This window comes from Urocitellus parryii, chromosome 1 (genome assembly GCF_045843805.1).
Source record: "Urocitellus parryii isolate mUroPar1 chromosome 1, mUroPar1.hap1, whole genome shotgun sequence".
NCBI classification, from domain to species: Eukaryota; Metazoa; Chordata; class Mammalia; order Rodentia; family Sciuridae; genus Urocitellus; species Urocitellus parryii.
In genome coordinates, this window is record NC_135531.1 from 255,040,261 (window position 1) to 255,063,790 (window position 23,530).

The 23,530-nt window shown below is 34.6% G+C and overlaps 1 protein-coding gene across 1 annotated transcript in view; it reads left to right on the forward strand.

Annotated features, from left to right (window-relative positions):
* The window catches only part of Zdbf2 (zinc finger DBF-type containing 2), a 42,441-nt gene extending 20,859 nt beyond the window's left edge, over window positions 1-21,582 (forward strand). Inside the window, 2 exon segments of the mRNA XM_077803378.1 lie at window positions 3,943-4,070; window positions 9,941-21,582. Coding sequence (XP_077659504.1) covers window positions 3,943-4,070; window positions 9,941-16,997 — 7,185 coding nt within the window. The 3' untranslated portion in view covers window positions 16,998-21,582.
* The last annotated feature ends 1,948 nt before the right edge of the window (window positions 21,583-23,530 follow it).

A 23,530-nucleotide genomic window follows, 5' to 3' on the forward strand; every position in this document is an offset into this window, starting at 1 on the left:
TCTAATAAGCTATTAGAATTGATAAATGAGTTTAAAAAGGATGTTGGATGTAGGTATAGTGATATGTGCCTGGTAGTCCAAGATACTTAGGAGGTTGAGGCAGGAGGATCACTTGAACCTAGGAGTTGGAGACCAACCTGGATATAGAGACACTGTGTTCAAAAGAAAGAAAAAAACCAAAGCTGTTGGACCAACATAAAAAACAATTTTGTATTTTTTTTTTAAGCAGACACTACACAGAAAATGGGGTTTAAAGAAATCCTTTATAATAGCATCAAAGAACATGAACTCCTAGGGAGTAATAACAACAAAGTATGCGTAAGATCTTTACATAAAACATCGAGAAATTTTCAAGTTCAAGGATTGGAAGAGTCAATGTTGTAAAAATGTCAATTCTTCCCATATTGTTATTTTTTTATCCAATGAAATTCCAGTCAAAATCTCAGAAAAATATTTTTTAAATAAAAAGCTAATAAAATGATAATGAATAAAAATGATAATGAAAAAAAGCTAAGAACCAGGATAATCTTAATGAAGATCAAAATGAGAGGACATACTCTAGCAGATGTCAGTACTTATTAAACTACAGCCGTTGAGACAGTACAGTCTTGGTGCAAAGTTATAAGGACCAGACATTGCAGAAATAGATGTATATGAATATTTGATATATGACAAAGGTGGCATTACAGAGCAATGAGGACAGGAATTTCTTCAGTAAATGATACTGGTGAAATTAGATATCTATAATAGGAAAAACATGAAAGTTTATTAATGAATCATCCTCTATACAAAAATGAATCCCAAATGGACTATAAATATAAATATTATACAAATACAATAAAGCTTCTAGAAACAGGAGAAACTCTTCATGACTTTGGAGTTAGGAAGAGTTTTCTGGTCACAAAAAGCACTGAAAAATAAAAATTAACACACTGGCCTACAAGAAGATTAAGAAACTCAGGAAAATTATTAAGAAAATGAAAAGGCAAGCCACTGAGAGGAAGATGGTACTTGAGACATATAACTGAACAAGGAATTCATGTCCAGAATAAATAATGAATTTCCACAAGTTAATAAGAAAGAGACTGAACATCTATTTAAAAAACAGGAAGAGATTTGCACAAACCCATCATAAAAGATGATATGCAAATGGCCAGTAAATATGAAAGCTATCATAAAAATTGCAGATTAAGAATACAGTGATATAAAATTGAACACTTTCCAGAATAGCTAAAATTTAAAAAGACAATACCAAGTGTTGATGAGGAAGTAGAACAGTGCAAACTATGATACACTGCTGGTAGAATATAAGTTAGTACAGCTACTTTGGAAGACTAGCCTACAATGAATTCTAAAGCTGAACATATGCAAAATTTATGACCTAGAAGTTCCATTCCTAGTAACATACTCAATAAAAATATATGTGCATTGGCACTAAAAGCCGTATCAGAAGGTTCTTTGTAACATTATTTGTACTAGCCAAGTGCTGGTAACAACACAAAAGTCTATCAAGGGCAGAATGGATAAATAAATTATGATTTATACAGTGGAATACAGATGTGAAAATAACCAAACCTCAGCTAACATGTAAGAATATCACAAATATAATATTGAGTAAGAGAAGCTGAATGCAAAAGAATAAATGTTGTATGACTCAATTTTTATGAATTTTAGTCCCTTTCAAAACTCCAATATTTCTGGGCATGGTGGTGCATGCTTATAATTCCAGCTATTCTGGAGGCTGAGGCAGGAGGATTGCAAGTTCCAGGCCAGCCTGGGCAACTTAGTGAGACCCCGTTTCAAAATTTTACAGAAGGTCTGGGGGCCAGCGCAATGGCACATGCCTGTAATTCCAGCGGCTTGGGAAGCAGAAGCAGGAGAATCGCAAATTCAAACCCAGCCTCAGCAATTTAGCATGGCCCTAAGCAAAACCCTGTCTCAAAATTTAAAATATTTGAAAAGGGGCTGGGGATGTGGCTCAGTGTTAAGCACCCCTGGGTTCAATCCCTGCTACCAGGTGCTGGGGATGTAGCTCAGTGGTAGAACGCTTGCCTAGCATGTGCAAGCCCCTGAGTTCATTCCCCAGTAGTGGGGGGAACAATTGTAGTATTAAAAATCAGAACAGTAGTTACTTTTGGGGAAGTGGGAAGGAATATTAGATTGCTATGGGACATTAGAGAAATTAATAGGTGCTTGCTAATTTTTCATAGATGGTTATGGATGTATTTATTTTGTGATAATTTGAACTTATGCATATTATTTTTGTATTTATGTATGTTATATATCAATTTGAAAATTGTAAAGGAACCCTTCTGGGATATATACAATGTGGTGGTTACTAGAATTTATGTAAATACAGTTTTTCATCGCTTTTTTTCTTTTCGTCTTGGCAGAGAGAGCACAGGGTTGGATTTTAATTGAATCTTTGTTCCCTAGTGCATGTGTTCCCTTTAACTACCAGTGGTGTAACTTTGATGATGGATACTGGACAGTGGGGAGTTTTGTTGTAGTAGGAGGATTTCAAGATTGTCACATATGTATTTTTTTGGTGCTGGAGATCAAACTTAAGGCTTTGTGCATGCTAGGCAAATATTCTACCACAGAGCTATACCCATAGCCCCAAGATTGTCATGATTTTAGATTCTTACTGGAGCTTAAGTAGGACTAGAGAAAACCTCTGAAATCAACATGGAAGAAATGATTCCAAGAGTTGGTGGTCAGGAGGTAGCAACCTGATTTTAAGTTCTTTTGGCACATTTACTATGTTGTGTAAAACATGATTTCCTCCCAGTATTATTATAAACTTTAGTTGTTGACTCAAGTCCTGACCTTACTACTTGCTAGGTATATACCTTTGGACAGTTACTTTCTTTGTTGCCCAGATTCTTTATGTCTAAAGGGAACACTTATTAGTCATACACCGAAAAATCAACAAGACTATTGCATAAACAAAATAACACTGCGTTTGGTACATCATATACTTTAGTCCTCAAAATAATATTTGTGAAGGCAGAATCTTTCTGTGGACAAAAGAATTTAGTGTATTTATGCCAGTATTTACTTAAGACAGAATTTTTAACCTCTGAAGTAAAAAGAAGAATTTTTTGTGAATTAATCTTTGTTCTTTTAAAATACAAGGATCCAGCTGGGATACAGTGGTGCATACCTGTAATCTCAGCAATTTGGGAGGCTGAGGCAGGAGGATCCCAAGTTCAAGGCCGGCCTTAGCACCTTAGCAAGGCCCTAAGCAAATGGTGAGACCCTGTCTCAAAATAAAAAAATAAAAAGGGCTGGGGACTTAGCTCAGTGGTAAAACCCCCCCTGAGTTCAATCCATAGTAGCAGTGAGATAAAAGGATCCAACCATGTTCTCTCTTTTAGCATATTTTTATTATAAAAATAAGGATTTATAAGAAAAACTTAAAAATTATCCATAATTATACCACAAACATAAATGCTTCTATGATTTTGGTGTATTTTCTTCCATTAACTTGTATATTCATTTTAAAACTGTTTTGAGTTAAAACTAAACGTGATATTTGCATTTCCCATTTTTTTTGATATGTAACAATTCTCTATGTTATTAAAATTTGTATTATTTTAGATAGCTGTATAATTTTACATCTTAGGGCATATTGTAATTTAAGGATTTCGTTGATGGACACTTAAGAGTTTTCAGTTTTTTTTAATTACATAGTGTGATAAGCACTCTTTTGACATCTTATTCACATTTGAGATGATTTCCTTAGGATATATTTAGAGAAATGCAGTTACGGTATCCAAGGGAAAGATAGTTTAATGGTTTTTAGATTTGTATTTTCGAATTGCTCTACAGAGAGGATATCAGTTTATGTCTCTACCAGGAATATATAATTGAATCCACCTTGTGAATTCTTACAAATGAATATTACTCATTTAAAAATACTCACTTTTTTCTTTATAGCATTTGTTCAGTGCTCAGCACAGAAGCTTGACCAGACAGAGTAGACGTCGGATATGTACCAGTAGTTTGATGGAACGTTTCTTGCAGGACGTACTGCGACATCACCCATATAATTATCAAGAGAACAGGTAAGGTAGCTCAGTGGAATAATAGTATCACATAGTTTTATGATACAGTAGTTGTCTCTGTTAATGCTACTACTACTGTTGTTGTTGGTTATTATTATTATTATTTTGTGTGGTACTAGGGATCGAATGGGATTGAATGCAGGGGCTGCACCTCCAGCCCTGTAGTGAAATTTTTTACTTAAGCCAAAAAGAAGTAAAAATTGCAAATGGACATCACTAGACAAAATTTCACTACAGGGCTAGGGTGCAGTTCAGTGGTATAGTGCTTACCTGGTATGCATGAGGCCCTGGGTTCAATTCCCACCACTCCAAAAAGGTAACAAAAAATTTCCCTATAGGAGATAGGGACTATACTATGCTTTTTCCTAAATGTTTTTGGCCAACAAATAATTATATATCATTAAGTTTTTAATACGTGTCTAATAGGATTAAATAGGGATAAAAAGGTGAGCAAAAATAGTTCTTAAAAGATTAGTAGCAGAAATTATGTCATTTGTAGGGATGGAACTTTGAGACCATTATATTAAGTGAAAAAAGTCAGAATGTCAGAGGCTGTATTTTTTCTCATGTGTGAAAGTTATAAAAAATGAAAATAAAGGTGGGGTGTGTTTCATGAAAAGTAAAGGGAAATAAATAGAATAGAGGAAAGGAACCCAGGGATGGAGGATGGCTGGGAAAGGAGAAATACTGGGGAATGATATTGATCAAATTATATTGCTACATTGTGTGCAAGTATGAATATGTAACAACAGATTCCTCTAGTACTTACAACTGTAATGCATCAATAAAAGATTTTGGGAAAAAAAGATTAGCACCAGAAAACCTGGGTGACAGCAGAGTAAGAATAGTCAAAGTAAAAAACTAAGTCATTTCTACATTAATGGAACTGTTTGCTAACTCTGAGTAGAAGAGGTATCAAATAGAGTTGTCTCCTTTTATGATCTTAACATTGATGGCTTGTCTTACATCAGTTTGTTTTGGCTGTTTTAATAAAAATAAATAGTTTGGTAACATGTCCTATGTTAAAGAAAAACATTGGTAGAAAGAAAAGAGGTTAAGCTGAATGTGGTGGTATAATCTGAGAAAGTCGGAAAATTGAGGCAAAAGGATTACAAATCCAAATGCAGCTTGGGCAATTTAAGCAGACTTTACCACAAAGTAAAAAAAAAAAAAAAAATAAGAGCTAGGAATGTAGCTCAGTGGAAGAGCCACCCAAGGTTCAATACCCAAGACAAGGAAAAAAAAAAAAAGAAAGAAAAAAGAAAAGAAAATCAGATAAAATACTATAGTGATTTTTCAGCTCTAGTTGTAGAAGACAAGGTAAGATAAATATTAGCACACCTACAAAATTAGCTGAGATGCACACCACTGGTAGAAAAAGTGATAAACTTCTGCTTTGCAAGACACTAACCTAGAAATGGTGAAAATGTTTTAGTGGAGAATTTCTTCTTAAAATCTATTTTTTTTTTTAAGCTGGTGGAAAGATAGACTATCCTGGGTCAAATGTGAGTGTTTCTAGTTTACAACTCTCTATTTCTATGGTTTAAATTCCTGGAATTTGAACTTCGAGGTCAGATTATATGGACCTTAAAAAAGTCTTTATTTTCTTAACTTTTCACTATGGAATAATTTCAGGCATACAGAAACATTACAAAACTGGTACAAGAAATTCTCATATTTACCCAGCTTCTTATCTTATGTATTGTTTATTCATATACTTTGCCCACTTTTCTATTGTTTCTATACTTTGAATCTGCAAGCAGTATTTAAATATGGATGATAGTTCTTTTTTTGATAATAGTTCTTTGTATTTTAAATATGTTACTAGTATTTTCTTAGAATCTGTTGTTTGTCTTTTAACTGTACATGCTTTTATTCTTTCTTTCCCATATGGAAATGCAACTTTTTTTTCCCTTTTTTCTGGTGCTGGAATAAAACCTATGGGTGTTCTACTACTGAGCTACATCCTTAGTCTATATTATTTTATTTTTGAGACAGAGTCTTAAGAAATTTCCAAGACTGGCCTCAAACTCGAAATCCTTCTGCCTCAGCCTCCTGAGTAGCTGGGATATAGGCTGGCATCACTACACTAGGCAAATTAAATATTTTAATATAATCAGGTCTAAGGAAAAATTTCCTTTGTGGTTTCTTTTTTATATTTTTTCCTTAATGTCCTGGTTTCTTCTTTTAAATATTATAAATAATCCTAGAATTTGTTTTTATATGGGGTATGAGGCAGGACTTAATTCTTTTATAAATGTATTTCTAATTTATACTGATATAAAATGTCATCCCACCTGTAATATCTAATTTCTGCATTTTGTTTTGTCTCTGTATGTATGTGTGTGTACATATACATAATATCTGATCTCTCTTTTTTTTTTTGGAACTGGGGATTGAACCCAGGGCTTTGTGACTGCAAGGCAAATGCTTTGCCACTGATCTATATCCCAGCCCACATATCTGATCTTGAATACCACTTTGTCCCTTCAAGTTTTCAAAATCCATGTAGGTATTACATTGTTTGTTTTTATTTTTTCTAAATTATAGAGTTTATAGTTTCTTTATTTTTTTTCTGTCTTTCTAGAGACATTGTAGATTTCTTTATTAGTCTTTTTTTTTTAAGAGAGAGTGAGAGAGGAGAGAGAGATAGAGAGAATTTTTAATATTTATTTTTTTAGTTTTTGGCGGACACAACATCTTTGTTTGTATGTGGTGCCGAGGATCGAACCTGGGCCGCACGCATGCCAAGCGAGCGTGCTACCGCTTGAGCCACATCCCCAGCCCCTCTTTATTAGTCTTTCTAAAAATTAGCTCTAGCTTTAGTTTTTTCTTATTTATTAGTTTTTCTTTTTTCTTAATTTATTTCACTTTTTTTTTTTGGTAGTGGGAATTAAACTCAGGGGCACTTAAACACTGAGTCACATCACCAGCCCCCTTTTTTGTACTTTATTTAGAGACAGGGTCTCACTGAGTTGCTTAGGGCCTTGCTAAAGTTGTTGAAATTGGCAGTCCTCCTGCCTCGCCTCCAAGCTGATGAGATTACAAGTATGTGCCACTGCACCTGGCTCATTTTCCTTTTTACTAGGGTAGTTTGGTGTTCTTTTTCTATCTTCTTGAATTAGATGCTTCAGTTAATTTGTGTTTAATAATTCTTTTATTATGCAGGAGGACTTAAAAGTACATTTTCATTTTGGCAATACCTCACAGCTTTTGATATATAATTGTTTTATTGATAGTTAAATAAATCATTTTTAGCTCAATAGTTACATAAAAGCTTTATATGACTTTTTAAATACCTTTATGTAATTTTTTCTTTATTATCTTCAATGTTTAGATTTTTGGAGAGCTTTTTCTGGTATAGAGTTAAATTACAAATAACTAGAAATATGGGTTATGATTTAGTTGAAAATTTTAATCCCACAAATATAGAAGCAAATCAAAAGATGTAGATAGCAGTTCCTAACCTTTTTGGGATTTTTATCAATTTTTAAAAGTTGTATGATTCTTCCTTCTCTCCCTCTCCTTCCTTTCCTGTTCTGTTCTAAAATTATATTTTTAGAACAGTGATAGTTGTGATAGTCCTTAAGAGAAATGAAGATAGTCTAGTGTCCTGAAAAACTAAGGTAAAAATTTTCATTGCGCTGTAATCTCATTGATTATTATTATTATTTAAATATTTGTTTTAGAGTTCAAAAGTATGGAAAAAATTTTTTTTGCCCCATCATATTATTTTGATGTCAGGGTTAACTGTTTTATTTTTTAAATCCCAAATTAATATTAAATAAGATAATAATTCTATTTGGGAATGGGAAATACTTTGTTAAAAAAAAAGGACAGTTGTATGTTGTTGGTACATATGCCTGTTAGGCAAACATGGCATTTTTCAAATTGAAAAATATTTAATAAAAGTTTTAGGATTTATTTTTTTACTTTCAGTTATTTCTGATTTTTGTAGACATATTGTGTGTTGCTGGGACTCTACAGATTATTTTTTAAAAAAGGCAAAAATCCAGTCATAAAACAGTTTCTTATACATATGAAAGAGCGATTACTAATATGTTCTGAGTCCTGATGCTAGTAAAAAAGATTCCTTGGCTGATTTTAGGTACAAAGTTTTAGGACTTTTTAAAAATAATTTAAATATTTGAATGGGAAATGTGTATACAGAGGCATAATTCAAAAGTGACTCTAAAGCCAGGTGTGGTGGCACATGCCTGTAGTTGTAGCTACTTGAAAGGTAGAGGTAGGAAAATTGACCCCAGGGGTGAGAGACCAACCTGGGCAACATAGCAAGACCCATCTCAAAAAAAAGTTTTCCCTCCACAGGTAACAAATAGATACCATTTTCGTATCTGCCCTCTCTAAACATATTCCAAGTGTATTGTCTCTCCTCCCCATTTTAGTGTTAGCATTATAATATTTAGTGTTCTAGGTAGACTTAACTTGATTTTCACTAACAATGCTTATAGTGATTGATTTTTATTAGTACACATAAAGCTGCCTTTATTTTTTAAACTTACATTGTTTTATTAAAAACCATTAATTATTTAACCAGTACCCAGTTGATGAGTGGATCCACTCATCAGGAGACTATCATGCTAAGTGAAATAAATCAATCCCAGAAAAACCAAAGGCCAAATGTTCTCTCTGAAATGTGGATGCTAACACAACAAGGGGTCGGAGGGAAAAATAGAAGTTCATTGGATTAGACAAAGGGAATGAAGGGAAGGGAGGGGAGATGAGAATAGGAAAGACAATAGAATGAATCAGACATAACTTTCTTATGTTTACATATGAATAAATGAGCAGTGTAACTCCACATCATGTTCAACCAAGAATGGGGTCCTAATTAGAATAAGTTATGCTCCATGTATGTATGATATGTCAAAATACACTCTACTGTCATGTAATCTGAAAAGAACAAATAAAAAAATAAATTACAAAATTTTGAAAAAGGTGGATCGACTGGGTGTGGTGGCACATGCCTGTAATCCCAGCAGCTGGGGGAGCTGAGGCAAGAGGATCTTGAGATCAAAGCCAGCCTCAGCAAAAGTGAGGCACTAAGCAACTCAGTGAGACCCTATCTCTAAATAAAATAACAAAATAGGGCTGGGGATGTGGCTCAGTGGTTGAGTGCCCTTAGTTCAGTCCCTGGCAAACCTCCTCCCCCCAAAAGGTGGATCTGTTCATTTGCTATTATCAGAAATTAAAATAAGGAGTGAATACTCATATATTCCTAATTAATTAAACACATGAGAAAACCAGTAGGGGAATTACTAGATCAGAGGGAGTATACACTTAAAATTTTAATTGACATTCCTACATTGCTCTTTGTAAAGGTTACCAGTCAGAAAAGGTTAAAAGGTTAATCTGAAGTTAACTTATCTATTCCTACCAACAGTGTATTGAAGTACCCTTGTCAAAACAATAATTTAATAATAGTTGACATTAGTGAATCCTTGCAAATGTGCCAGCTTTTTTCTTTTTAAATGCTCTTTACACATAATGGCTAATTTACTCCTCAAAATGGTCTCATGAGAAAAAATAATATTATTCCATTTTTTAGAGGTGGAATCTGAGGCATATAAGGTTAAGTAACTTGTGTCAAGTTTTCTGCTATTTACTTCTCTAATAAATGACTAAAAAATGAGATGTGGTTTAATTTGCATTTCTTTCTCATGTGAGGGAGCCATTTTTGTTTATTAAATAGGTACTTCTTTTAAACAATTACTTCCCTGAAGCACATGCAATATACTGTTTAGTGTAATTGCCTTGATTCTTTGTCCTTTAAGAATTGCCTAGAGTAGAAAGAAAATAACGCTTACTATTGCATATTTTTATTTTTTTTCCTTTTTTTTCTTTTTTAGAGGAACACAAAATGAGATGTCTATGAATGCTGCATCACCTGAAGTGGTTCATTTGGAAGATTTCTTTTCTGAAGAATATGCTCAGGACACTCCTGAAACCATAGAAGAAGAAACACTCTCTGAGAGTTCTGATTCTGTTGAAGAGTTGACTTCTGAACCTAGTGATCAGTCACAGGAGCCTGTAAGGGAGATATCAATTCGACCATCAGTTATTCAAAAACTGGAGAAGGGACAGCAGCAGTCCTTGGAGTTTGTTCCTAAAATTGAGAGTGGTGGTATGAAAAGAATAAATCCAGTAGATATTGGTCAAGCTACAAATAGTGGAAAAAATCCAGTACGTCCCCCAGTGATTTGTAATGCTCCTGCCAGTTGTTTACCTGAGAGGTCTTATGATAGGCCAGTTGCGACTACTACTGCTAGGTTACCACTAGCAGTCCACTTGGATTCAGTTAGCAAATGTGACCCAAACAAAGCTCACACACACCTTGAACAGCTAGACATGGTCTCTAGAAATCCTGTGCCATCAGCCCTTGTAGGAACTTCAGTTTCATATAAGAATCCTAAAGAATCAAATAGGAAACCTTTATGTGTAAATTCAGATAAGTTGGTTTTACAGAAAGAAGTAAAATCTCAGGGTGAATTGTCACCTGGCTTTAAATTCTGTGAACTTAAGGGTACTGAAAATTCTGTAAGAGTTAAATCTTCTTCCAGATTAGCATCTAACTTGGCAGGAAATCTGAACAAAACTGACAAGCCTTCTGATAGAGGAGTCTTTGGAGATGCCATTCCAAAGCACCATGACGAATTTCTTTCAAATATGGATTGTAGCCAAGAAGAAGAGCATTTGGTTTTTAAGAAGTCATCATTTTTGAAACAAAAGTTCTCACTGAGTTCCGAAGTGAAGTTTGATTGTGGTCCTCTTCAGTCAGCAGCTGATCAATCTCAAGAGGCTGTCCAAGACTTAAACCTTTGGAAGGAAGAGCGAGTTGACCAAGAAGATGAGAACTATGAATCTAGAGGTTCTGAAATGAGTTTTGATTGTGATTCCTCCTGTCATTCACTGACTGATCAATCTGAAATGTCTGATAGAGAAATAAATCTTTTAGAGGAAACACATGCTGATTTAACACATAAGAATAAGAAATCTTGTGTTTCTGAAAAAATTTCTCATCGCAGTGATTCTCTTCAGGCAGTTACCAGGCAATCACAAGTGATTGTTAAAGAAGAAGGTCTTCAGAATACAGCACGTATTAGCCTGGTTGATGAAAGCTATGATACTAGTGGTTCTGAAATGAATTCTGATTATGATGAAGACTTCCCTCAGTCAGCTAAAAAGTACCGCCAACAGCCTGTGAAAGAAGTAGACCTTCCTCAGGAGGTTCACATTAGTTTGGTTGATAGGGACTATGGATGGACTAGCTCTGAATCAAGTGCTGATTCCATTTTCTCACTTGAGTCAGTGGTTGATGAGTCCTCAGTGATTGTTACAGAAAAACAAGTTTGGAAGAAGGCTCATGTTAGGTTGGTTGATGCAAGCTATGGATCCAGTTGTTCTGAATCAAGTTTTGATTGTGATGCTTCACCTCAGTTAGTAGTTGACCGACCTCAAATGACTGTCAAAGAAAAAAAACTGAAACACAGACACGTCCACCTAAAAAATAAGAAACGTAAACCCAGTCATGCTAAAGCACATCTTGATTGTGGTGTTTCTCTTGAGACAGTGGCTGATGAACCCCAGAGGGCTGTTGAAGAAAAAAATCTTCTGAAAGCGAAGAATGCTGACCTTGTGGATATGAACTGTGAGTCTCATGGTCCTGAAATGGGTTTTCATGCTGATGCTCAATTAGTGGCTGATGAATCTCAAGTAGCAGTTAAAGAAGTAAACCCTCAGAAAGTAGATAATGACCTAGAGAATAATAAGAGTATTCCATCTAGCATTTCTTATCTAAGTTTCGATTCTCATGCTTTTTTTTATCAGTCAGCTAATGATCAACCTCAAGGGGCTTTGGGTGAAGTAAATCTTAAAGAGTTAAATGTCGACATGGAAGTTAAGAGCTATGGGTGCTCCAGTTCTGAGTTGACATTTGATTCCGATTCCCCTCTTCTGTCAGTTACTGAGCGGTCTCAGCTGGATGTTGAAAGAATAAAAGAAGATCACATTAACCTGGAAGATGAGAGCTGTGAGTCAAATAGTTCTGACATAACTTTTGATTCTGATATTCCTGATTGCTCAGTAGTTGACCAACCTGAAGTAGCTGTTGGTGAGGAGGAACCTGTTGATCTGGAAAATAAAAGTAATGAATCTTGTATTTCTGAAATAACTTTTGATTCTGATATTCCCCTTCATTCAGGAAATGATCATCCTGAAGTAGCTGTTAAAGAAGTAATCATTCAGGAAGAAGAATACGTACATTTAGAAAGGAAGAATGACAAACTCATTGATTCTGAAATAAATTTGGATTCTTATGCCCCTCTTCATTCAGTGACTAATCCTCCTGAAGTAGCTGATAAAAAGCTAAATCCTCAAAGAGAAGAGCAGGTACTCTTTAAAAATAAGGAAAATGAGCCTGCTGATTCTGAATTAAGTTTGGCTTATCATACCATTTTTCCTTCAATGACTGGACATTCTGAAGATCCCTTTAAAGACATAAACTTTGAGAAAGAAGTGCATGTACCCTTTGAAAATAAGACTAATGAATTAAGTGCTTCTGAAACAAGATTGGATTCTGATATCCCTCTTCAGTCAGTGATTCGGAAACCCACAGTAGTTGTTAAAAATATATGGCTTCAAAAAGAAAAGTATGCTGAATTCCAAGATAAAAATGCTGAACTTACTGATTCTGAAATAAATTCAGATTCTGATATTCCTCATTATCCTATGGCAGAACCTCAAGTAGCTGTTAAAAGAAAAGAGAAAAGGAAGCATATTGTAGAAAAGAGTCATTATCATGGTGATTCTGAACTACTTTTCAGTTCTGAGATCCTTCCTCAGTCAATAGCTGAAAAACCTCAGTCAGCTATTTTGGGGAAGGATCATGTTAAGCCAGAAGGTCGAAGTACTGTACTTAAAGGTTTTGGAATAAATGTGAATATTGATGCCTCTCTTCATTCAATCACTGACCAACCTCATCTGGCCCTTTTGAAGGAAAAACATGTTGATCTGAAAGATGAAGGTAGCAAACCTAGTACTTCTAAAATACATTTCAATCCTGTTGACCCTCTTCAGACACTACCTAAACGTCCTGAAGTAATTAAGAGCACAAACCAATGGAAGGAAGAGACTATGCACCTGGAAAATAAGATTGATGAACCTAGTGGTTCAAAGGCAGTGCATAATACTGATATTTCTCTTCAGTCTACAGCTAACCCACCTGAAGTAGCTATTAAACAAGTAAACCTTGCGAGTGAAGATCAAATGTATTTGGAAAGTAAGAATAGTCAATATAATTCTGAAAGAAGTTTGGATTCTGATTTCTTGGTTCAGGAAGTAGTCAGTCGACCTCAAATAACTACTGTAGAGCCAGAGCACTTTGAAGTAGAAGGCAAGCACAGTCAGTCTTGTGATTCTGAAGTAAGTTTTGATTCTGATGACTCTCTTCAATCAGTGGCTGACCAGCTCGGGGAAACTGTTAAAGAAATAAGTCATTGGAAGGATGAAGACATTGACATGGAAGATAAGAGGGATGAAGCCAACAGTTTTAAAACTACATATGATTCTGATGTACTTAAGCCAGTAGCTGACCAAACTGAAGAAGTAGTTCCAGGGATCAACCTTTGGAAAGAACATGTTGACTTTGGAGATAAAATTGTTACTCCTAGTGACAGAGTGACAGAAAAGAAAATAAATTTTGATTCTGACAAAACTCTTCAGTCTGTGACTAAAATTCAAGAGCCTGCTAAAGAAATAAATCTTTCAAGAGAAGGACATGTTTGTCTGGATGATAAGGGCTATGAACCTTGTGGTTCTAGAATAATTTATGTTTCAAATATCCCCTTTCAATCAGTGATTCAGGGACCACAAATTTTGGAAGAGAGGCCTGCTAATTTGGAAGTTAAGAACAGTGATCCTTGTGGTCCTGAAATACGTTTTGATTCCAGTGATTCTTGTCAGTCAGTGGCTGGCCAGTTGCAAAAATCTATCACAGAAATCAATCTGAAGGAAGACCATATTTACCTGGAAGATAAGAGCTATAAACTGGTTGATTGTGAGGCATGTTATGATTCTGATGTTCCTGTTCAGTTTGTAGCAGATCAATCTCATGTGTCTGTCAAAGAAATAAACTTGCAAAAGGAGGATCAAAATGACCTAGAAGATAACAACTACACACCCTGTTGTTCTGAAATAAGATGTGATTCTGGTGTTCATCTGCAGTCAGAAGTTGACCCGTCTCAAATGACTTACAAAGAAACAACCTTTCAGAAGAGAGAGCTGCTTGGCATGGAAGAAAAGTCCAGCGAACCAAGTGATTCTGAAATGATGTCTGATTCTGATGTGTCTTTTCAAATAGTAGTTAACTCATCATCCCAAACGTCAGATGGAGAATCAGATTCTCCACCAGTGGTGTTTGTGGATGTGATGGCCAGTGATAGTGATTGTGACCGTGAAGTAATATCTGATTCTAATGTTCCTCTTGAGTTAGTGACTGACCCACCTCCCATGACTATCCCAGAAACCAGCTGTATAAATACAGAGTCCATTGACGTTGGAAATAACTACTGTAACTACTGTGGTTCTCAACTAAGAAGTGTTTTGGAAGCCTCTTCTCACTCAGTGGCAAGCCAACCCAAGAAGTCTTTCAAAATAATAAACCGGAAGAATGACTATATTATTCTGGGAGACTCAACTTGTCAGTCTTGTGGTAATGAAATAGATTTTAGTGGTGATGCCTCTGATCAGTCCATGACTTACCAGTCACAAGGACCTGATAGAAGTATTGACTCAGAAGATAAGAGTTGTGAATATAATCGTACTGAAAGAAATTTTAATTTGGAAAGCAGTACTCAATCAGTGACTCATCAAGTACAGCAAACTGACAAGGAAGACATCCTTTGGAAAGATCAAAAAGATAAAAGCTGTGAGTCTAATGTTTCTGCAACGGGCTCTACTTCCTCTTCTACATCCGTGATCCGTCAAACGACAGTTAGAAAAAGTGCTTTAAAAAAACGTAGAGATCAAGAAAGTTGTAAATCTTGTTTTGAGAGGGGTTTTCAGTGTGATCCCTCTCATCATTCTGACTCTAACCAGCCTGGAGAAGCTGTTAAAAAACGCCCAGTTAAGAGGGTAACTTTTGACTTAGGAGAAAAGAGTCGTGATTCCCAATCAGGCTCTGCCCCCAAGACTGGTTCTGGAAGGAACCTGGGAAAAGACAAGGTCATGGATGATCTTGATGCACCAGTTATTGAGGCCTTATCACAGATACTTCCTTCATCTCTGGGAAGAAAGTGGTCTCGAATAATAAGAGAAAATCACTCAAAAATTAATGCCCTTATGAAGGATTTTAAGGAAGGTCATTTCCGCTGTTACTTTAATAATGAAGCTAAGACCCAAATCATTACTTTGTATAAAGAAAGACACATTGCCTGGCCTATCTTTAATCAAACCACTGCATCCGTTCAAACTGTGTCAAGTTTTGAAGATATTGCAGGTGGATTTTCAGACTTTGATGACTGTGTAGTGGCTGTAGAGAAACCAAACTGTCATTATCCTCTAGCAGAGAGGCTTCTTTCTAAACAGAATTTGTTTGTGGCTTCTCAGAGCCAGATAGAAAAAGTTAGCCATGGAACTCAAACCAGTTTTATAAGTTACCCATTGAAGAAAAGAAAAATAGTTAGACTAGAGGTAGAATCACCAAAAAAAAAGTGTGTGCAGAGTGACGGAAAAGAGAAAAGAATCATCAAAATTGGAACAGTTGAATTGCCCGGATCACAAATTAAAGTTTTGGAGCCTGGACAATCCAAACCTGTAATTCGTATTCTTACTTCTATAAATATTAAACCGAAGGAAGATGAATCCTGCGACTCACCTAAAGCGAACCATTGTGTTTGTGATAATGATCTACAGTTTCTGTGCAAATATAAACAGAGTAACCATAATTGCCCATCACTTCTGAAAATTGTAAATAATTTTCCATCAAACGTGGTAATATCAGAGTCTGACATATGTTGTAAATGTCACATTCATCATGAGAGTGACTTAAACTTTAGTGAGGGAGACAATGATGCTGTACAAAACCATGTTTCAATATCTCAAATGATAATACCAGCAAGATATGAATTGAGGTCACGTTGTAGGACCAGTGAATCTTCTACATTTCTAGAAACTTCAGAGGTTGTAAATGCTAGTGAGTTTCCAGAGGAAGGTAGTTTCCAGCTAACTCTTTTAAGTCGTGATGTTGCCAAAATCTCTCCAAAACCAGTTAAATATGAGTTTTTTGAAAGTAAAAGGAAAAAGAAAATTCAAAGAAAGAATGTTATGAGAAACCCAAGCTTTCCCAAAAAGGTGTTTAAAGCAGTTATTCTCCGTCAGAATGCCAGAACAGCTTCAGAAAAATGGTCAGTTTGGATTCGGACCAAAGCAAATGACATAATAAGAAAATATATTTCAAAATACTCTGCTTTTCTGCGTCGTAGGTACCAATCCAGGGCCACTTTATTTAGAATGCATCTTAAGAAGAAAAAATCAGGTGCCAGTAGGCTAAAGGAGATGGATAAATCAACTCAAACACCTTCGGACACCTCAGTTACACCAGCTGGTGCTAAAGAGAAGTTAAGGGCTATCGTGAGTCCTCTGGAGCAGCCTGCGCAGCACACTTCCCGTGCTGTAGGAAGACGTGCTGTAGGAAGAAGACGTGCTGTAGGAAGAAGAAGTGCTGTAGGAAGAAGTGCTGTAGGAAGAAGTGCTGTAGGAAGAAAGAAGGCTAAGAGAAGGAATCGCCGCAAAAAGAAAAGGCCTATACCTGTTAGAGAATATGATTTGAGAAGTTCGTGTTACATACCAGATTCTGATAGAATGGTGACTCGGCTTGCAAGCAAAATGAAAAGTAATGAGGTAAAATAGAAATTTTTGTGTTACGTCTAGTTGAGGATTCAGTACTTCAATTAAAATACATTTGGTACTTCAGTGCACATAGCTTTCCCAACTTTGGTGGGAAAACTAACCTTAAACTATTTTGCTATAGATATTATTTTTCAGAACTTTTATATTCATTTAAAATTAGTGTTTAGGGTCCTTTTTTTTATTTTAAAGATTCAGAAGCAACTTTTGTCCAACATTTTCTGTAGAAGAGCTTCATCTTAATTTGTCATGATATAATTTAGCGCAGTATATAGAATTTTGTCCCTCAATTATGTCCTTCTTATTTATTTTTTTTATGATCTTTCTTGTGCAAGAAAGTTATAACATTAGGAGAATGAACATAAAAAACTTATTAATGCCATCTTCTTTTAAAAAATTGAGACAAATGCATAAATACTTACATTCTATATCAGAGAAGCATTGTCAATACAGTATTCTAACTGGATAATTAGAAGGAACTATAATGAGTTATCTCAGCTTTTAAACAGGGGTGACTTAAAACTATCACAAAATATAATTTATCTTTCTCTTAAAAGCATTCCGGAGAATGAGATTCAATAATCTTCAGTTTTAAAAAGTGCCTGGTGATTTTATAGATACAATACAAATTCCTTCTGCTTCATTTAAATTGGATCTGCAAGTCTGTAACTTTCCTCATTTGGATATGGACTCATAGTCTCCTCTTTAGCATTATTAGATCTTAAGGGGAAAAAATTTTACTAGCGTGATTAGGCTTTTTAACCACCTTTACTCCCTTTTACATAAAAGGTTGGTGGTTTGATATAAAAACTAGTTAATTTTATGGCCTATCCCTTTAAAATATCTTATACATTACTACCTACCACTTTTAATAACTTGAACTGAAATTATTGGCTTGTTAATATTATTTGGGGAGGCCATTAATTATTTGCTTTAGTAAATTACTTAATATTTCAAAAAATTGAATAAAACTGGTAACCTAAATGGAGGCCCATTTGCAAGTGAAAAACTAGTACATCAGTTTATCTTAAATTATCAAATCAATTATCCTACACTATCTAATTAGATAATTGATTTGATAGTTTATCTTTAACTGATTTTAATAGATTAAAAGATGTGAAGATACACAGCATAAGTCTAGGATACTTGAGCATATTCATATCCTTTATTCAGGAACATTGGTTAAGCTGGAACAGATGAATCCAGTTATCCTATTAAGCCAAGATCCTGAATCTCTTTCAGTCATTGATGTTAAGGGGAAACATGATTTCACCTATATTGTGTAACTACTATATTTTATTGAAACTAGAGTCAGTGTTAAGATGTGTCTTGATTTCAGAGATTAAAAAATGTGTTACCTTAGAATTAATGAACTATAAATGTGGTTTTGTTTCAGGGGCCATTATTTAACCTGTGGGTGTGTTATGATGGTGTTTTGATGTAATTTCTTTACTTCTAAATTTAAAACATAATTATGTTGAAAAAAGTGGACAAATGTGGTGTATCTTTTCGTTGCAAAGCAACATATATAGCATTTCTTCAACCTTGCCTCTTTATATACAAACATTTTAATTTCCTTTCTTAAAATATCACTGTGGGCCTCTAGTTCACAATCATCCTCCAAATTTAATTTAGAAAGAAAGCTCTGTCCTACTGATTAGGAAGTAAACAAACAGCCAATATGTGAAAATACTCAGATTGGGTACTGATGTCTTTTTTCTTTATGGAATAGACACTTTGCTCCCTTAGGTACTATCAATAGACATTCTTTGAGTGTAAGTTTAAAAGCAAGAATTCATGTGGAAATAATGTGCGACGTAAATATGACAAATTGTATCTGTTGTGATTACATCATAGGGAGAGGCAAGTGATCAAGAATAAAAGTTAAAAAAAATGTTACTACCTTTTACACATTAGAAGCTAGTCTAAGTACCATTTCAAGGGACAAAAGTCAAAAGGTTTTTATTTAAAATATACATTAACAAAAGTATAAACACTACAACACTGATGATTTTGTTTAACATCTTGGAAGTATTTACTAAGTTCTTATTATAACCATCATTATTTTAGGCAAGCTTGAAAACTTGATATTGTAAAAATTATTACTTGAGTTAAATTGGAAATGAATTGCTTTCAGAATTTGATAGGATACAAGATGTGCCCCTTTGTCTAAATAAATGTTGGCTTAATTTGCAGATTATATAAAACAATTGGTGATTTTGTGTAGTCACGAATGCATTATATTCTTTTCATAGTAAAGAGTCAAATTACAACCATAATGAATATTTTATCAATCTTGTCCTTTTTCAGTATCTTGCATAGATTTTTATTGTAATTGTCCTGAGTTATACAGTATGTGGACAATATTGTGTAATGTGTGTTTTTGCATTTGTGCATTTAAATTATTTATGTAACTAGGGCTCTGAGTAACACTTTTTTTTTGCTTAAAGAAAAGCTATATTTAAATATTCAAATAATTATATATTTCCATGTAAAACTAATGTGAAGACTAATGTATTTTTTATAATGCAATTTAAAGTGTAAACTTGTTTTTGAAGTTATCAAGATAAAATTTATTAAATATTGAAATTTGTGTCTACTCTCTCCTCATATTAGAAGCCTTTCTGGAAAAACTTAAAGAATCAGAGAACAATTAAAACAGAAGTACTTTTTATAAATGGTCTGAGAGATATTAAATAAGAGATTATAAATGTTGATGCTGGTGAGAAAATAGTTAACCAAAGATACACAGATTATATTCAAAATAGTGATTATTTCAAAGGATTAAAATTAAACAACCATTTATTTATCTGATAGAATGGTGGATTAGCAACTTTTCTCTCTGTTTACCTGTATTGAAAGTGCTCATGAATAGGATTGAGTTCAGGAGTCATTTTATGTTTATTGTTTGACGCCTACTGGGAAGGGAAAAATTTAGTGCCTCCAATACCATAGCCTATATTATAAAAGACAATGTACATATGTCAGTGAGGTAGATGCTTTTGGCCCCAGTTAAAAAAAAATTACTGTCTTAAGTCTTTCAGTAAAGACTTTCATGTGTAGAAAATACCGAAAAATCTTGTAATTGTGAAATTACATGCCAAAATGTCAACTTAAGAAGATGTAGGGAAGGAAAGGAGACTAGGTACAAGTCTCAGTATTTCCTTGTCCTTATCCTTATTCTAATATCCAGAATTACAAGATAATTTAGTATGTTTTCCTTTGCTCTTATTCCTTATATATGTGTATTTTAAAAGTTCTCCCAAAATATTTTAAGCTATTTATCTTAAGGAATAGGTCTAGGATTTTTTGTTGCTGAATCTTTATTATACTTTCTTCTGTGTTTTTAATTTATTGTATTCATGTTGTGATAAATTTCTTTCTAGTTTATTTATTTTAATACACTTTTAAATAAGCCTGGAAAGAAATTTATTTTTCAGATTCTCAAGCTGTGCATACATCTTGAGCCTTTCCTCAGTGCAGCTCATTGTTCTAAGCTTTACCTGTATTATCTCATTCGCTCTTTAAAGAACCCTTATTGAGATGCTATAATTATTACTATTAGATGAGAAAATCGAGATATAGTTTATAGTTAATCTCCCCTTCACACCCCCAGTTTTAGGCCACCACTATTCTAATTTCTGTCTTTATAGTTTTGCTTTTTCTGGACATTTCATATAAATGGAACCATATGTAGTCTTTTGTGTCTGCCTTCTTTCATTTACCCTGATATTTTTGAGGCTCATCTGTGTTATAGCATGTGTCTCTATTTTGTTTCTTTCTATTACTATATAGTATTAAGAGTTAGTTTTCAATGAAGCCAGTAATGGTCTCCTGATAACAATTATGATAAGTCCATTAGATATGAGGTTAGCTGTTCCCTTTATGCCTCTTAATATTTGTTATAATTGATTAATCACCAAATCCAAGCCCAGATTTGACAGTTGCTTTTTTGAGTGATTTTTATCCCACATTTCAATGCTCTATGCTTCTTTTACTGACCATTTGGTCATTTTTTTTCCCTGTGCTCAGTGAATTTGAATTTTCAGTGTCAATATATTACCCCATGTCCTCAATCCTTTCATGATGGATTGCTTACAGGTAACTGAAATTTGATAATCATATCCAAGTTGCATATTCTAATCCACATATGCCACAGAACCAGAAAGTGTTCATGGTGTACTAGTTGTGGTGAACACTCTTTTTATTTTAAGTTACTCTCCTACATACTTACAATACATACCATCAAAATTAGGAAATCAACATTGATCTGATATAACCATCTACTCTACAGACCTTATTCAGATTTTACAGATTGTCCCAAAATGTCCTCTGTAGGTCCTGGATTTGATTCAGGATTGAAAACTTCATGGTTCTTTAGTTTCTTTCAGTATGGAGCAGTTCTTCAGCCTTTCTCTGTATTAATAGCATGGCATTTTGAAGATGAACTGGTTTCTTTGTGGAATATTCCTTGGTTTGAGTTTGTCTGATGTTTCTTTGTAATCTATGCGTTTTTGGGAATTCTGTGTTCTCAGTGTATCTTAACAGAAGCCATGTGATGTCAGTTTGAATAAATGTGGTGACAGAAGATATCCAGTGTCGGTTCTTATGTTAGGGGAAAAGCTTATAATCCATTGAAATGGGGGCACACCTAGAGGTTATCCACAAATAGACTTTTTACAAACCATTGTGACAGGTGTGACTGAGAATTATAATTTACATTTATCACCAAACCAATCATACACAAAACAATAGTTTATTCATACATTTAACAATTATTACTTCTACCCCTTCTACAGGCCTGGCCCTATGGTGGGTACCGAGGATCCAAGCATCACCCAAACAGGACCTTAATTGTTCACCCTCATACACTGTTAGGAATGAAAGGAAATTTAAGTAGTGGTTAAGTGCTATTGTGTATATGGTTTAATTTGGCCCCTATAAGTTCATGTGATTGGAGGCTTGGTTCCCAGGGTGGTGATATTGGGAGGTGGGGCCCTAGTGGGAGGTCCTTTGGTCACTGGGAGTATGAGATAGTTCTTGCTAGAGAGTATAAAGGAAGTAAGCTCAGTTTATCACACTTTTCTCCCTTGTTGGAGAAGTAATCTTAATCTACACCCCTCTGCCATTGCTGGCTGACATGAGGTGATGCAGCTGTGGAGAGGCCCTCAGTTGAGCCCGTGCTATGCCATTTGAACTGTGAGTCTTCAAAATTGGAGCTAAATAGACCTCTTTTCCTCATAAGTAGCCTGTATCTGGTTAACACAAACAAAAAGCTGACTTAACAGTAAGTCAGTGGAGTTGCAACATAATTGTGCCTTCAACAGATCATTAATAGGGGCTGGGGTTGTGGCTCAGTGCTTCCCTTGAATGTGTGAGGCACTGGGTTTGATCCTCAGCAACACATAAAAATAAAGGTATTGTGTCCATCTATAACTAAAAACAAAAATTTAAAAAAAGATAGTTAATAAACTCATAGAACACTCATGGGATCCTGCTGTTCAGCACAGACAAATTCCTCAACTTTCCTGCATGGGAGACCCAGTGCAAAGTATTTCTGAGCATCATCTGGAAAGGTTGTATTATGAACAGTTTCTCCTGTGTTGGTTTTGAGCACCAGGATGAATTGTTACATAGACTTACTTATCCATCTTGCCACAATACAAAAGTGACTTCCTGAGGACCAGTGGTACATTGATCAGAAATTTAGTTTTTCAGTTGAGATTTTTGTGAGCTCCTTTGAACTGGAAATATAGGTGAAAAGGAATCGCCTCATCCTTCAAATGAACACAATGCAGTTTAGTCAGGAAGAAAATAACAGTAGGCATGGTATCATTTCTGCCTTATTTCTTGGCACCATATTCTAGCACAAAGTTATACAGAATATTTACTTAAAATTTCTGCTACACTGAAACAGCTTAAGAGTCCATCAACTGACAAATGAATTTTAAAATGTGGCATATACACACAATGTAATACTGTTCAGTTAGAAAACAAACCAGGAAATTCTGTCATTTGTAACATGAGTGAACCTAGAGAACATTACATGAAATAATGCAGGCAAAGAGAGACAAATCACTGCATGATCTCACCATGTGTGGAATCTTAATTTGAACTCAAGAGTACTACCATACTTCCTTTTGTCTGATTGGAAGGAAAAGGGGAGACATTGATCAACAGTTACAAAGGCATAATTAGGAATAAGTTCTGGTGTTCCTATCACAGAAAGTTCACTGTTTATTTCAAATAATTTCAGAAAGAATGAATACTTGAGATGATGGTTATGCTGCTTAGTCAGATCATTCCACAATGTATATATGGAATCAAAATAACACTTTGTACCCCATAAAATTTAATCATTAAAGTACTAACCCTCATTAAATTATATTTAAATTGGGTAAGTTCTGTGGTATGTCAACAGTACCTTGATAAAGCTGTAAAAAAGAAAAAAATTTCTCCCACATTGATTGTCTCCATTCCTGTGGCCATTAAATTAGTCTTAAACACCATTTCATGCTTAATGTATTCCCCAAAAG